This window comes from Alligator mississippiensis, chromosome 4, assembly GCF_030867095.1.
Source record: "Alligator mississippiensis isolate rAllMis1 chromosome 4, rAllMis1, whole genome shotgun sequence".
Classification (NCBI taxonomy): Eukaryota; Metazoa; Chordata; order Crocodylia; family Alligatoridae; genus Alligator; species Alligator mississippiensis.
Window position 1 is genome coordinate 10,404,215 of NC_081827.1, and position 17,125 is coordinate 10,421,339.

General features: G+C 45.9%; 1 protein-coding gene across 7 annotated transcripts in view; it reads left to right on the forward strand.

Annotated features, from left to right (window-relative positions):
* Positions 1-9,898: 9,898 nt before the first annotated feature.
* The window catches only part of LOC102561541 (store-operated calcium entry regulator STIMATE), a 59,373-nt gene continuing 52,146 nt past the window's right edge, over positions 9,899-17,125 (forward strand). For 3 of the 7 annotated variants that reach the window (XR_009461485.1, XM_059725757.1, XM_019487589.2), the window contains exon 1: positions 9,901-10,148. Coding sequence is in view for 4 of the 7 variants with exons in the window: in XM_059725757.1 (XP_059581740.1) it covers positions 9,965-10,148 (184 nt within the window). In the remaining 3 variants the exon portion in view is untranslated. Of the gene's footprint in view, positions 10,149-17,125 lie in introns of all 7 variants that reach the window. The other 4 variants (XR_009461483.1, XR_009461484.1, XM_059725758.1 and 1 more) reach the window with 3 other exon arrangements.

Sequence of the window (17,125 nt, forward strand, 5' to 3'; positions counted from 1 at the left end):
TGAGAGGGGACCTGGTGGCCATCTATAAACTTACTAGGGAGGACCAGCAGGGTTTGGGAGAGACCTTGTTCCACAAGCGCCTCCCAGAGTAACAAGGAATAATGTCCATAAGTTGTTAGAGAGTAGGTTCAGACTAGATATCAGGAGGCACTACTTCACAGTCAGGGTGGTTAGGAGCTGGAACCAACTTCCAAGGGACGTGGTGTTGGCTCCTACCTTGGCGGTCTTTAAGAGGAGGCTTGATGATTACCTAGCTGGGGTCATTTGAGCCCAGTTCTCTCTCCTGCTCAGGACAGGGGGTCCGACTAGAAGATCTGCAAGGTCCCTTCCAACCCTGTATCTATGAATCTATGAATCTAAGACAGTGACAGCCACAGACATGGTCTTAGGCATGGGTTCCCAACCCCCAGGCCATGACCTGGTACCAGGCCGCAAAGAGTTGGTTGCTGGTCCGCAGGAGGGTTGGCTGCCGTGGACCAAAAGTGACTGCAGACTAGCAAACCACAGACTGGAAGTGACCAGCATACTGCGGACTGGCAGCCAACCCTTTTTTATACTACTATAAAAATGGTTGACTGCCTGCCCGCAGTATGCTGGTCACTGCTGGTCCACAGTTTGCTGGTCCACGGTCACTTCTGGTCTGCAATTTGCTGGTCCTCTGCAGTTTGCTGGTCCTCAGCAGAAAAAGGTTGGGAACCCCTGGTCTATGGTATGCACTGAAACACCAGTTGCACCCCCTACAGATTCAGAGGTTAAACCTGTGCAAAGAAACCCAATGTTTCCCCTTCAAGTATTTCTTTAGCTGTGCCCACTGCTTATGGTGATTTCATGTCTATCAAATTTCCCCAGTTTGCTCATGAAAATATAATGTAAGACAACGTCAAAAGGCAGTGAGGGCCAGGTGTGCCACAAATGATGCCCCGTGTCCTCCCTGAGTGCCACTCCAATTTCCTTGCAGTACCTGACCTGTTGCTTTGCCTTCTGCTTCTTGCCCTGGGCTCCTTGCCTGATCTGCTGCTCAGCTTTCTGCTTCCTTCCCTTTCTGCCACTGTGCTGCCTTCTCCCACCCTGAACTGCCACGTGCTACACAGAGAGGCCGTCCATGCCACTTGTGGCATGTGTGTTGCATGTGGGCTACCCTTGTCAAAAGCCTTACTAAATTCAAAGTACAGAGTATCTGTTGCTTAGCCTTTCTCCAGCAGCTAATTATCCCATCAGTGAAGGAAATTAGATTGGTTTGACACAATTTGTTCTTTATAAATCCAATCTGGCTACTTTTTATCACCTTATTATTCTCTGGGTGAGAATAAATTGTTTAATAATTTGGGCTAGTCTCTTTCTGGGTATTGAAGCTAGGCTCACTGGTCTATAATTCCTCAAATCCTCCTTTTCTCCCTTTTCAAAGATAAGTACTACGTTTGACTTTCTCCTGCCTTCTGGGACCTTCCCCATCTTCTGCAACTTCTCAAAGATAATTGCTAATAGTTCTGAGATTGCTTTGGCTGGTTCCTTAAGTACTCCAGGGTAAATTCATCAGGCCTTGCCAACATAAACACATCTAACTTACAGTGGCAGGTTCAAGCCAGAGGGGTGGCTGCCATACCCCCTGGGGTCTGTGTGGCTCCTGCCTGGCTTTTTCTCTAATATGGCCCTTCCTTAATCGCCTGCCCACTTGCTGTTATTGAGATTAAGTAAGGGAGGCTACCCATGGGCCTTAGAGTGAGCCTGAGTCCAATCAGCTCCTCAGTGGGTCCCTCCTGGACCTAGCCCTTATGCCAAATAGGCCTTCTCTGCCTGCCTGTGCCCCTGCAGGGCACCTATAGCCTCAAGGGCAAATTGCATGGCTCTATTCCTCCCCTACACCACATCCCAAGCCTTGTGGGTATTAGCACTTCCAATGTTTCTTTCTCTTAGCCCCTCCTGGGTCTCTCTGCCCTCTTTCTCCGGGCCCTCAGACCCCTCACGCAGTGCCTCTTGGGGACTGTAGACCCTCTAATCCCTCATCCCAACCCTCCTTGGCTGGCAGGTCCTCTGCTCCGGCCCCTGCCTGGTCTGGAGCTCTGTTCCTGGACTCAGCCCCATCTCTGGCCTGGAAACCCTGTTCTCTTGCTCAGTCCCTTGTCTGGGCTGAAGGGGACTCTTTGTACCCCGCTCAGCCCCATCTCTGGGCTGGGGGGGACTCTCTGTAACCCTGCTCAGCCCCACCTCTGGGCTGGGGACTTTGTTCTTGGCATCGTTTTCTATTCTCTCTTCATTTCCATTAAGTAATGGCCCTGCGCTTGCCTTGGTCTTTCTCTTCTCATGTGATCATAAAAGCTTTTCATGTTGACTTATATGTCCCTTGCTAGCTGCAGATCAGTTTACAAACTTTTGTATAGGTCAAGGCAGGAAAAAGTAAGACATTGTAGTGTTGATCTTCTGTTGTCTGCTGCCACTTGTGGCTAGAAGTGGCTCTATTTATCAGTAACCTTGACAGAAGTATTATTCAATTGCATCCCCTTTACAACTGCCAGGCATCTTGATTGAAAAAGAAGTAAAAAGAAAGATATAGATGCAAAGCTGACATGATCCGAAGTGCATGCCTGCGACGTGAGATCCAAATACAGCAAAAGCCTATGTTGGAGGAGAGAGACAGAAAGACGAACATCAAACATACAACACAAAGTCTTGGTGGTATATCAGTGTTGGTTAGGAGTCTGAAAAAACCCCACACCTCTAACTGCTGGTAACCTCCTTCCCACCGTGCCTATGCACACACTGTGTATAACCGCAAACAAGTCTCGTGCCAGAATAACTTACATTATTTGAGGAAGTGATCTAACCATGAGCTTTTTTTCATAGTATAAAATATATCTCCAGTAGGGGCCTTTGTCACTGTACCTATAGCAGTATAGTCCAAATGCTATTACTTTTGTCCAGGAAAAAAATTCTCTGCTTTTCACTTGTCAAAAACATCCTATTTTTCTTACAGGTACAAGTATCACAGGTCTTTTCATAGTTTCATAGTTTCATAGTAGCTAGGGTCAGGAGGGACCTGAACAGATCATGTAGCCTGACCCCCTGCCACAGGCAGGAATGAATGCTGGGTTCACAAGACCCCAGACAGGTGATCGTCTAACTCTTTTTGACCTTGTCCAAGGTAGGGGCAAGGACCACTTCCCTGGGAAGTTGGTTCCAGATTCTGGCCACCCTAGCTGTAAAATATTGCCTCCTGATCTCTAACCTAAACCTATTCGCCATCAGCTTCTTACCATTGTTCCTTGTCACCCCAGGTGGTGCTGGGGAGAAAAGAGCTCTGCCTATTTGCTGTTGATCCCCCTGATGAGCTTGTAGGTAGCCACCAGGTCCCTCCTCAGCCTCCTCTTGCCAAGGCTGAACAGGTTCAGGTCCCTCAGTCTTTCCTCATAGGGCCTGTCCTGCTGCCCTCTCACCAGCGGGTGGCCCTCCTCTGAACCCTCTCCAGGCTGGCCACATCCTTTTTAAAGTGTGGCTCCCAGTACTGGACGCAGTACTCCAATTGCGGCCTGACCAATGTTGCATAGAGGGGGAGTATCACCTCTCTGGACCGGCTTGAGATGCACCTTTGGATGCATGACAAGGTGCGGTTGGCTTTGCTGGCTGTGGTCTGGCACTGGCGGCTCATGCTCATCTTGGAGTCAGTAACGACTCCGAGATCCCTTTCCACCTCTGTGCTTTCAAGAGGGGAACTCCCCAGCCTGTATGTGTGCTGTGGATTCCTTCTCCCAAGGTGCAGCACCCTGCATTTGTCTACATTGAACCCCATCCTATTCTCGTCTGCCCACTTTTGAAGTCTGTCTAAATCTAGTTGCAGCCTCTCTCTCCCTTCAAGTGTGTCCACCTCACCCCACATCTTAGTGTCATCAGCAAGCTTGGACAATGTGATTTCAACCCCTTCATCCAAGTCGCTGCAATGGAAAGTCAATGGCACCTGGATGTGGTGCTAGCCACATTGCCCCTTTGTATGTCCTTGGCTTTAGAAACTTGATGTACCTAAACCATAGTAGCAAAAAATAGCTTCCCTTTCAGAACTGACATTGAATATGGACCTGATGGAGAGCTCTTCAATTTGGGACATTTTTGCTTGAAGACCAAAGTATTCAAAACAACCATCCTTGACCTTCAATACTCTAACACACACCAATACTTTGACACGTGCCATCCTTGCACACACTAAGGAAAATCTCTGGACCATGCTGGATCTCTTCACAGAAGCCTACCAAATTTTGAGCCTCTCTCTCAACTAAAGTGCTGTATCAGCCTGCTCCAGGCCATGAATGTGACCTCCCCTCCTTAAATTACCATGGAAGGAAAGATCCTGGAGGTAGCTGAGCACTTCCTTGACCTACAGCTGTTATCTCAAGAGCCTGGAGAGGTGTCACCAACAATGCCTCCAGAAAATCCTCTTCATCAAATAGGAGGATTGTTACACAAATGCCAGCATCCTTCCTGAAGCCAATGGTACCAGCACCAAGTTGGTGATCCTCAAGCATCAACTTTGCCGGACCGGACATTGTGTGCAGATGCCCGACTCGCAATTCCCAAAACAAATGCTCTACTTCCAGCTGAGATCTTGTGGCAGCCAGAAAAAATGCTACAAGGACGCACTGAAGGAATACCTTAAGAAAACAGATGCTGACGTTAAGAGCTGGGAGGAGCTGGCAGCTGACTCCAATGTCGTTGCGATTTCAACCAAGTGGCAGCCTGCTTCAAAGTAAGGTGTCCTGCCCTCGAAGCAGAGAAGAGAGGGCAGAGGAAGGAAAAGAAGAGGAATCCTAGCCTACAGTCTACTTTCCTCTGTGAAAAGACCTGCCAGTTCTGCAGACTCAAGGACTGGACTCTCAAGTCAGCTCAAGACCCATCAATGAACTTTGGTAGAGATCATCCTCAAATTGAAGGATTGTCTCTGCTGCCAACTATACCATACCAACCTGGTTGCTCAAGGACCAAGAACAGGTCAGGGTTGCGAGTTTCCAGACAATCATAGCCAATTCCCCATGGCCAAAGCAGCTCTCATTTGGTGCTGTAGGGCTAAGGTGAGCCTGGCATACAGCTGCAGGAACGTAGTTTTCCACATCCAAACCCTGGAGATACAGCAGATCATCCCAAATTTCCACCTTGGTCCAGCCACTCCACTCAGTGCTCACTGTATGAGCCCCAACGTGACTTTCCATTCATTATATGTAGTATCTCAGGGATTACCTGCACTCAGTGCTCATCATATGAACCCCATCGTGACTTTCCATTATATGTAGTATCTCAGGGATTACCTGCACTCAGTGCTCATTGTATGAGCCCCAACGTGACTTTCCATTATATGTGGTATCTCAGGGATTACCTGCACTCAGTGCTCATTGTACGAGCCCCAACATGACTTTCCATTATAGGTGGTATCTCAGGGATTATCTGGAGCGTCTCTCTGTTTCATTCTCTATCATCCACTCATCTTCAGTATCACCACTGTATGTCCAGCTGTTATTTGCAGCTACAGTAGACAACAGAAGGGTGGTGTTGCATGGAGTTTTTATGGTTTTGGTCATAAGCTTGCAAAATGGCATAGAAAGAAACACAAATTATGGGGTGGAGCAGAAGGATTTGTGGGACTTGGGTCCTAAACTCCCATCATTCCAGGAGAGGAGTGACAGTGCTTTACCATACCCAGGGACTGCCCTGCAACATACAGCTAAATGTTTCCCAAAATGTCGAGCACCAGGCAATGCTGTCAGGGACATGGGAATCCCTATCCACAGGGTCAAGCGATCTCTTGTTGATACAGCCAACTGCTGTGCGGAAACACTGCACAAGCAAAGGCAAACCACTGTGAACATCCTCCAACAAACTGCTACATCAAGAGAAATCTCCTGGCAGAATTTCTACTGCTAAAATTTTCTAGAGGAAACAAGAAGGGAGCATAAAAATCAATGCCATTTTAAAGGCTATTTTATTTAAATCAATTGCTGCTTATATTTTTTCTTTTGAAACACAAATCTGTTTAAAACAATATTTGAAATGATGTTTGTCAAGGCCATCTGGACTCGTAGTAGAGAGGCTATTTTTTATTAGGCCAACAAGATTTTTGCAAATAAATGCATTCCATATTCTATTAAAATCTCTAATAAGCAATAATAAGCTTTTATTATTTTTTCAAAGGCAAGGCATTCTTTGTCAGGTCTCTGGCATAATTTCTAGACCATCATGGCTACAACTACACTCTTACACTACTGCATGCAGGTTAGATTAATTTCATCTCCCACTGATTTCAATGAGAAGGAGGCACTGAATCTGCTCAGCCAGTCTTGAACATCACAATAAGGACCAATTGTGGGCACTTGAAAATACGGTCCACAGTAACCAAAAAACAGTCTGTCATTTCACTAACTATAACTGATATTTTACGTATTAAAATATGCTTTAATAAGCTGGCTTTGCCCCTTACACAGTTAACACATTTAAAGTATTTGTATTTAATGAATAAAGAACAAGTTGAAATGCTTTGTGTGTTTTGAGTCCCAAATTGCATCCAAATACGGCTTAACTCAATTTCTGCGTATAAAAATAGCTAGTAAATAATGCTTCATTCACCAATTGCTAACACAATAAAAATGTAAAACTTGAGCATCAGCATAACTTGATGTTGTTATCTAATTGCTTAAATAAATATGTTCAGTTGTTGTGCCTCCTCCTAATTAGCAAAAAAAGAAAAAAAATGTATGACATTTGGTATAAAGATTGAACATGGCTGCAAATCAACAGACCTCAAAAGATATGCCAACTCTTGAAAATGAAGCTTTCTTTAGAAGGATAGCTAAAAACACAAATGCAAAAACCAGATTAAAATCAATAATTTAAAGCAAGGCTTCTTAATCATAATTAAATCATGATGAAAGCCAGTGATTTAAATCACTGGATATAAGTCAATCGGTGAGTAGGCCTTCTCTTTTCCTATGGCAGGAAATAAAAACTGGATGTTTTTTGTGTGAGTGCTAGTTTCTAGGCTAGTTTATGAGCAAATTACAAAGTCAGACGCCCGCCTAGCAGAGATCAGGAGTGTTTCTTCTAGCTCTGATCTCTGTGAAGGACGCTGTTCCTCTCACTAAGGAAACCTGGTACCTAAATTAAAAAAAAAAAAAAAAAAGGATCAAGCCCAACACCTTGAATTTGGGTTCTCCTTATGCTACATTACCGACTGCTCAATGACAGGGGATGTGCTGGCACATGATAAAACATAATTTGCTCTTGCAGTTGAGATGGGTTGTATTTTAACTTTCTGAGCCTGGCTGACTGCCAGGACTTTTACGTAGAAATTGTTTCGGTGGGGTGGTGCAGGCAACTACCCTGGAGATCTTCAAAAGGAAACTGGATGCACACCTTGCTGTGGTTATTTGACAGTCTTTCCTGCCCACAGCAGTGGGGCTGGACCCAATGATCCCACAAGGTCCCTTCCAGGCCTAAACTTCTGTGAATCTGTGAATAATAATAATTCTCAGAAATCCTATAATGATCTGGGAGACTTTTTTAAAGCCTAGCATTGCCCACATGACCCTCACTGCAAGGTCTAAGTCCCTTGGTACTGCATAAACTGGACTTGGGTCAAACAGCTGGCAATAAGGGGCAATCGGATGAAGCAGGGGTCCCGTCCTGGTGCTAGTCTGTACTGATTCTGGAGAGAAAGCTGGTCTGCTGCGTGGTGGCACATGCCTGTGGCCTTTGCTGAAGGAAAAAGAAGCCGAGGGCTCAGTTACCACAGGGAGGGAAGTGGTGGCCTTAGGGCTGTCGGGCCCCTGGGCAAGAGAGTCATTTGGGGCCCGGTAGAGGCTTAATTTGGATGACCTATAAGCAAGTCGGACATTCTTGATTTCGATTCCACTTTGCCCTATCCATGAAACTTATTCATAAGTTGAAAAAAGAACAAACTTTTTTTAGTAACTTCACCCCCGCCCCGCCAAAAAAATTGTTGCAAAATTTTGGGGCCCCCTAAAGTGCAGGGTCCCAGGCAGTTGCCTGGTTTGCCCTCCCCTAAAGCCGCTACTGGGGAGGACTCCCAGCCGCCCCGACTCAGGTCTGTGCGGCTGAGTGAAGCAAACCCCCTGGAGCTTCGTCCAGCCGGAAGGGGGAGTCCCTCTCACCTCTAGCCCCCAGCTGAGAAACTCATTGCCACCAGATCAGCTGCCACAGTACTGCCAGCTCTCGGGATCTTGGGTGGTGTTCTTAGGCTAGGAACAGTTGGATTTTCCCCCAGGATAAAGCTTTTATTCTGGGATCCTACGGACCTACCAGCCCATTGTCCTTCCCCCTCCCCCAAGTATATGTAGCTAAAAACAAGAGCGGTTTGCTCTGGGACAAGGAATTTTACCCTGTGATTTTACAGACCCACTGAAAGGTACCAGCCAGAATCCAAAGTTAACACCCTGACCCTGGACAAATCAAGGGTAATTTGAGGGAGCCATCATTCAAAAATCTAAGATATAGATATAGATACAAAGATATAGATATAAATATAGATACCCAAGATATAGATGTAAGGATATAGATATAGTACCGAAGATATAGATGCAAAGCTATAGACATAGATACCCAAGATATAGAGGCTAAGATATAGATATAGATACAAAGATATAGATATAAATATAGATACCCAAGATATAGATGTAAGGATATAGATATAGTACCTAAGATATAGATACCCAAGATATAGATATAGATACCCAAGATATAGATGCAAAGCTATAGACATAGATACCCAAGATATAGAGGCTAAGATATAGATATAACTATAGATACCCAAGATATAGATGCAAAGATATAGATATAGATACAAAGATATAGATATATAGATACCCAAGATATAGATGTAAGGATATAGATATAGGACCCAAGATATAGATGCAAAGATATAGATACCCAAGATATAGATATATAGATACCCAAGATATAGATGCAAAGATATAGATATAGATACAAAGATATAGATATATAGATACCCAAGATATAGATGTAAGGATATAGATATAGGACCCAAGATATAGATGCAAAGATATAGATATAGATACCCAAGATATAGATATATAGATACCCAAGATATAGATGCAAAGATATAGATATAGATACAAAGATATAGATATATAGATACCCAAGATATAGATGTAAGGATATAGATATAGTACTCAAGATACAGATGCAAAGATATAGCTATAGACACCCAAGATATAGATATAAATATAGATACCCAAGATATAGATGTAAGGATATAGATATAGTACCCAAGATATAGATACCCAAGATATAGATATAGATACCCAAGATATAGATATAAATATAGCTACCCAAGATATAGATGCAAAGCTATAGACATAGATACCCAAGATACAGATGCAAAGATATAGATATAGAGGCTAAGATATAAATATAGATACCCAACATATAGATGTAAGGATATAGATATAGTACCCAAGATATAGATACAAAGATAAAGATATAGATATAGATATAAATACTCAAGATATAGCTACAAAGATCTAGATACTCAAGTCCTAGATACAATGCTACAGATAAAGATACTCAAGATATAGTTACAGTCCCGTTCAGGAATGTGGAAAACTTCGCTCCTTCTTCCACGGCTGCACCGTCCATACATGCACGTATATATATGTGTGTATATATATATATATATACAAGAAAGAGGAAGTTTCCCGCGTTGCCGAGCCGCAGCCTTCCCGAGCCGGCCGTAGCGCCGCGCCGATCCGATCCGAGCCCGCGCGGTGTGCGGTGTGTGGCGGGGCCGGGGCCGGGGGCGGGCAGAGAGCGCCCCGCCCCGCCCCGCCCCGCCCCGCCGGGGCCGCCGAGCAGCTACTTGAGCGCGGTGCGCGGCGGCCGCGAGTCAAGTCGGGTCGGGTCGGGTCGGGTCGGGCGGGGTCCGGGTGCAGGTGCAGGTACAGGCGCGGGCGGGATGGCCACGTCCCCGGCGCCCGGCTCCACGCGGTCGCTGCTGGTGTTCGTGACGGAGCGGCTGGCGGGCAACCTGAGCCAGGCCGAGCTGAAGCCGCACGGCTGCGACAACGGGGCGCTGATGGACCGGCTGGGCGTGCTGGTGCAGGGGCTGCTGGCGCTCATGGCCTTCAGCACGCTGATGAGTGAGTGCCCCCCGCGCTGCCGCCTCTCGGGGGACCCCTGCCCAGGAAACCCTTGTCTCGCACGGGTGTCCTTAGAGGGTGGGGACAGGGTGCTGCCACCTAAATGCGTCCAGTTCTGGGGAGGAAAAACTGTACTGGAAGTGCCCCTGGTATAAGGTGTGATGGGACCTGCCCGCTTAGTTGGACTCCTGAAAGCGGCTGGATGTGTGCTTGGAGGAAAGGGGCAGCTGTGGGGCGCAGGGGTAAGGGGCATGGCAGAGCTTCCTAGACGTGCAGCGCCGGAGGAATTGGGGAAATGCAGTGGGGGTGGAAACCCCCCTGGTCAGACCCAGTTCCCTTTCAGCATCCACCCTGTGTGGCTGTGCAACGGTACGGTGCTGCATCGCTCCAGGACGTGGGTTACTGCTCGCCAAGTAGAGCTAGGAGTCCCCCGTCCCCCACTTTAATAAGGGGGCACTAAGGGCCTGTCAGTGAGTGCTTGGGGCAAATAAAATGCAAAACACAGGTGGGAGAGCGAAGGTTAACGGTTCAAAATGCGTGCTGTTAGAAACAGCTGAGTGCTTGATCCTATAAGGCTTTAATTTGCCTTGAAACAGGCAGAAACAGTCATTTAGACTTGCCCAGGCAGTTTTGAACGATGGTTCCCTCAAATTACCCTTGATTTGTCCAGGGTCAGGGTGTTAACTTTGGATTCTGGCTGGTACTTTTCAGTGGGTCTGTAAAATCACAGGGTAAAATTCCTTGTCCCAGAGTAAACCGCTCTTGTTTTTAGCTACATATACTTGGGGGAGGGGGAAGGACAATGGGCTGGTAGGTCCGTAGGATCCCAGAATAAAAGGCTTTGTCCTGGGGGAAAATCCAACTGTTCTTAGCCGTTGTGGGCAGCTGCATGTGCGTTGCAGATGGTGCAAGTGTCTTTAAATAGGGATTTTGCGTGGCTTCCCCAAAGAAGCGTTTTTGTGGGGGCTGGGTGTTGTAAAGTGCTAAAGTTGAATTTTGACATCTCCCTAGATTCAGAAGTGGGTTGCAAGAAGATATGGAAGGATCATGAACAAACTTTCATAATGAATTCTCCTTTAAAAGAGGAAAAACATGGGAAACCATAGCTTTTTCTTTGCAGGTTAATAAAGTTTCAGCTTGCGTGGGGCTGCGTGGGGCCTCCCTCTGCCCCACACTGCGGGGCTGGGGGTGGGGGCAGCGGGTCAGGACTGGCCATCGATGTTTGCAAATGGGTCCTGGTACAAAAAAGCTTGGAAACCACCCCTCCAGAGATCAGTGACCACATTGTACTGCTTCCAAAAAGTTTAAAGCACAGTTTAATTGCAAGAATGAACTAGATGCACTGGATGACACCTGCATTTTTTTTTCCTGACTCTTTTATTGTAGAGAGAACTTCAGCTGGGACACTTCAGTGTTCAAAGCATAGGATAATCTTTCACTTGGGTTTAACAGGGAGGTGGAATAGCTCCGTGTTTCTTCTGGCTGTCTCTCCCCATTGGTTTTGTGTTGGATTTCACAGCAGCACCGGGAATTTGGAAACCCTGCAGCTTGCTTTCCAAATAGAGAAGTGTGTGCAGGCTCAATGCATGTGACTGACAAACATCTGAAAGGGCGAGTGTGGGGATGTTTGGGGGCACAGGAGCTCTGCTCTCAGCTGCTCTGCCCCTTCAGTAGCAAGGTAAGCAGAGCTTACACCTGTTCTAGCAGTGGGAAGCACTCCTATTAGACAGATGCAAGTCTTTATGTGTGATCATGGCAGGAACACCTGTTAGTACTTAACTTTTGTGTAAAGAGTGCTGTCTCCAGGAGTTGGCCACTTGAAAGGACAGTAGATTTGAAGCCAGCTGTAAACCTAGATCCAGTGGAGCAAAAGGCAACACAAAAAAATTCTGCCTTTTCTAAGGAGTTGTGGCACAGGTTGGCTAATAGCTACAACTCGGGGGTTTATTGCCAATGCTGCACAGTGGATTTGAGCTGTTCTTGAATGACTTGCCATCCTCCACTCGCCCCCAAACACTCAACTTAAATACCTAGCTGAAGAGGCTACGGTAGCGCCCCAGTGAATGCATTATTAAATCTACAGCAGAGTGGGTTGATGTTACCCTTTGCTTGTTAAGATTGTTGCTTTAAATCCTAATTTGACTGTAATCAAGGCAAACAAAGTCATGGCTGTAATCTGTTAATGAAGATTGTCTGTGCTACTGTGAGCAATTACTCAGTCATTTATAAAATGTTAATGAAGTGGGAAGGGTAATTGATTAAAAGGTAATTCATCATGGGTTTATGGGAGAGAAGAGAAAATAAAGCCAACAGATTGGCCTGGCAACAAATATGATACTATTTTAATGTAGAATATACAGTTCTAAATTATGTGGCATAATTGATACTATTTCAAGGCTAGATGACTTAAGTGCCTGGGTCCTTTTAAATACTATGTTAGTGTTTATACAAAAAAAAATTAAATGCAAATTGAGGTGTGGAAGTTTATGGCTAGAAACACTGGGCCAGCAGCTTCGTAATGGAGAGAGAAGTCAGTGGGTTTAAATCCCTTTCCCATTTGAGTTGCGGGACTACTATGAAGGGTTGTGTTATAAGGAGCTAAATGAGACAGAGGGGGTATAATGTGGGTTGGAGCAGTGAAGCTAGACCTGAATACCCAGGTTTTATTTTTGGCTGTACCAATGTTCATTATCTCAGGCAAGTCCTGCATCACCTCTGTATTCATCTCCCTCCCCTAGCCTCCCCACCCCATTTTGCCTGTTGTTGTGTTTAGGGTCACAAAGGGATCATAATACACCTGGGACTATGTTGGTACCATCCCCAGTGCAATAGGAGGAAGTATAGGAAGAAAATACTTATCTTTTATGGAGGTTGGGTTGGTTGGGGTGGTAAAGGAGATGTGGAGCAGGTGTTGGGTGGTGTAGGGTGGGTGACTCAAATTTTAGGGGAAGCTTGTTCTATTAACACCATCTTTCTTTTAATATTTTACCACTTTAAATTTTTTTTTTTATCTTCTACTGAGATCAGTGCTGGTAACTGGGTAACAAGGTGCTTGCGAGTTGACTAGAAGCAGCAATTAGAACATGCTTATTTTAAGTGGAATAATCCTGGATCTGTTCCTCTCAAGAGGAGAGGCTGAACTGATGGTTTTAAGGTGGTTTCACTATGGCTAGCAACAGAAATTACACACAAACTGGTATAAGTGATTGGAAACTGGTTCAAATGTATAATGCAACAGAAATTCACTGCACATCAACCACTTTCAAAATGGCCTGAACTGGTTTGAGATAAACCTGGATGGATGTGGTATCAGACTTAACTGATTTAGGGTAAATCAGTTTATTGAACTTCTGTCCCAGAGCTGCTCCAGATACATGTTAACTTGCAGTCCCCCAGCATCCCAAGATGCTTTGCGCTCCCCCTTCCATAGTTGAGCAGACTAGCCTTGGCCTAAGCTGTGTGCTTCTGCGGCTCAGGGAGGTGTGCTCTAGCGCCCCCCGGCTTCTGGCCTGGGCCACTGCGGGCATGCGGCTGCATTTCCAGAATCAAAAGTGAATGTCTGTTCACTGTTATCGGTTCAATCTATGCAGCTTGGACTAATCTGCAAAGATTGAGTCAATTCAGCCTTAGGCTTTTTGTCTGTCTGTACTTGGTCATTGCAGGAGGAAAACACAGGAAAGAACGATCATTTGATCTCGGCAGTATTCCTGCCCAGAGCAGGGGGGGAGTTGGACTCGATCTTTTGAGATCCCTTCCAGCCCTTAATTTCTATGATCTTTTCATCTTGGGCACCAGGCCCACCCACTGAAGCACAGGCTAGTTTCTAGTCCCTTCAGTACCAAGGTTGACTATCTGGTGATCCTGAAGTGTATTAGTGACTCGAGTGTCATGAGAGCAGCAGAGTTTGCTGTGCTAAAAGAATGGACTTTGCAGGGCTGTATGCAAAAACTACAGAAACAAAGGTATCTTTGGATAAAGTAGGATAAGATGTGCCAGACCAGCGAGGGGGTCACTCCAAACCAAAGGGAAGGGGTGAGGTCTGAAATGAGATGCGAGTAGCTGAAATGTAAACTTGTCCTGTTCAGATTTCTATGATAGCTGAAGCCTTTATTTGCCTGCCACTTCTCAGCAGAGACGGAGTAACAGTAACCCCTTTTGCCAGATGGGTTTGTTGCGATGGAAGAGCTGCGGGGAAGGTCTGTGGGCAGATCTTTGTAACGTGGACTAGGCCTAAAGTTGTAGAGCAAATTGCCAAATGGGGACCTAGGGCAAATGTGCTTGAGATCCTAAGCTGCTTATTTTGGGAGCTTTTAAGGAGGCAAATCTGCAGCCAGAGTGGTGGTAACGGGCGACTCATTTCCATTTGGGTGACAATGCCAGTTTGATGTGAATTCTTCTCCCAGTCAGAACTGGAAAGATGCCATCCCATGGGCTTGAGGTTGCCTGAGTATTACTGTTATCTGTAGGTATGGTGTTGCTTAAGGCAGCTGGATTACAAAACTTGGCCAAATAAAGCTGTTGAAGGCAGTTGTACACACTTTGGGCAGAGTTGAAAAGGTATGTTGGGGTGGGGGAAGCACAGCAGCAACTCCAACTTTGAGGGCCACTTTGTAATATAGATTTGCAAATGCAGGGCAGGCCCCATTGGGATCTGCTCTGGGAGGACACGAGCCCTTGGCAGGCTTGCAATTGAGGTGGCTAGACTATGTATGCATTCAAAAATTAATGAATCCTCTCTCTGCTACTACATGGGACTCGATGTTTTACTTTTCAAATCCTCCTTCATTGAGCAAAGTGGTTTAAGGCAACCCTAGGGACCCATTATAACTCTATTAGACTTGTTAGTTGTGTGTTGTGCAAAGAGCATGCATGGCATCCTTGCGGCTCTGGCCCATGTCTAGTACGTCTGCATCCAGATCTTGACTCCAGTAAAGACCAGGGCTTGTTCTGGTTCAGAACGAGCCCTACACTGGTAACTGCTTTATTTGAAATTAGATTCTCTTATCCTTTTACCTCCCTTGTGTTTGAAAAGAAATGGGGGTGAAACACCGAGCGGCAATCTACCACGTTCCCTGTGCAAGGTCGCAGCAGCCAGAAGTGTGGCTAATGGCATAATCCCATCTGAGGAAGCTTTAAACATGGGTTTTGTCTTGATTTTTTTTCATAAAGGTGAAAAGAAATGGCATTCCATGGTTATTTTGATTGTAGAGGCCAAATGTTAATCAGGAGGGGAGTTCTGGGAGTAGTGGCAACGAAGAGGGAAATGCAACTTTTTTTGCAAGTGACTTTTTCCAGGGAGGACTTCTTTGGGCTTTGACCAGAATAGCCATTGTATCTATATTTTGAGTTTCAAATATGCAGTCTACTTCCCGTCCCCTCCTTGCCCCTAGTCCTGACTTAAAATAATAAACTGGGGACTTCTGGAGGGTTTTCTGTGCATCCTGGTGGAGACTGATTTTATTTTTTTTCTCCCCTTCCCTCCACCCCCATTCTAAGCAAGGAAGCAACCCTATTTATCAGTATGGTTGTGGCACCCTTCAGGTACCTTGGCTTATTAGACTTACCCCTTGCAAACTTTTCCTCCAGGACTGTAATTACAGTTCTATCTTCAACTCGGCTACAGACGTTTCAGCGTTGCAGCTATGTTCCCTTTTCCCTATGGTAAATTGCTTTTCACTGCCTCGATGCCCATGTCCTTTGAGATGCAAGATGCAACATGCATTGTCAAGGAAAGGTTATTTGCAAATGGGGGGGGAAATGTTCATACAGCCCAGGGCTGTCTTGTGTCCTGTCTGCACTGAAATGAGAGCCATGCCTGAAAGCTGTTTAGAGCGTGGCATCCCTCCCTTAACTAATAAAACAGAGGCTCCAGCCTGGTTTTTGAAAAGGGCTCAGTGCCCTCCGGGTGATGTTAACAAGGGGGTCATACCAACACCCCCTTCAACACATCACTGCTACTGCCTGAGGCTGATTTCTGTATATGCAGGAACTTAAGGACAAGCTTCAGAGGCTAGTGCTACAGCAAGTGGCAAGATGGTGATCATAAGCATCACCACCAGCCCTGCTTAATTTTACTCGATACTTCCTCCTTTTAGAAGACCCTGTTTTTAGTTGCTAATAACTTTGTCAGACTTCAAGCATTTGGGCTGCTATTTTCCATGCTTGGGCTAGGGACAGAAATTGTGCGCAAACCAGTATAAGTGATGGGGAAACTGGTTCAAATCTAATGCAACAGAAGTTCATTGCGCACAGACCCTTTCAAAATGGGTTTAAGGTAGACTTGGATGGATGTAGTATCAGACTTAAACCAATTTAACCTAAATCAGTTGTTGAACTTTTGTACCAGATCCCACCCAGATTCAGGTTAACTTACAGTCCCCCAGCATCCCAGGATGCTTTGCATCTCCCCTGAAAAGTTGCATGGTAAGTGGGCTAGCTTTGGCCCAAGCTGTTACTCCAGCTGGGCAGGGAGGCATGCCCTAGCACCCCTTCCCCTGCCCCCCCAGCTTCTGCCTGGGCCCCTGCGGGCATGTGGCTGCACTTCTGGAATCAAAAATGAATGTCTGTTCGCTTGCTCATCAGTTCAGACTAACCTGCAGCTATTGAATTGATTCAGCCTCGGGCTTTTTGACCGTCTGTACTTGGCCTTGGTGTGTGCCACAGGATGAGTTTTTTTTGGAAGCAATTTCTCTCATGGTGGTAGAAATCTGTGCAGAATAGGAATACCACAGACCTCATGTGCCATTGTATGGCCAGCCGGCCTGCTTGATGCATGGACACCAACCTACCTCTTGCAACGAATCCTGCATGCGTGCAAGCAGAGTTGCACTTGTGATACCTGTCCACCCCAGCAAGATGCAGTTAGCCACTTGTTAGGAAGTGCATAGAAACACCAAAACTTATGAGGTGAGCAGATCTTGGCTGCTTGGAGTGAGGCTGCCATAGGAAAAGAAATTGCTTTAGTCCTAATGCTGGTT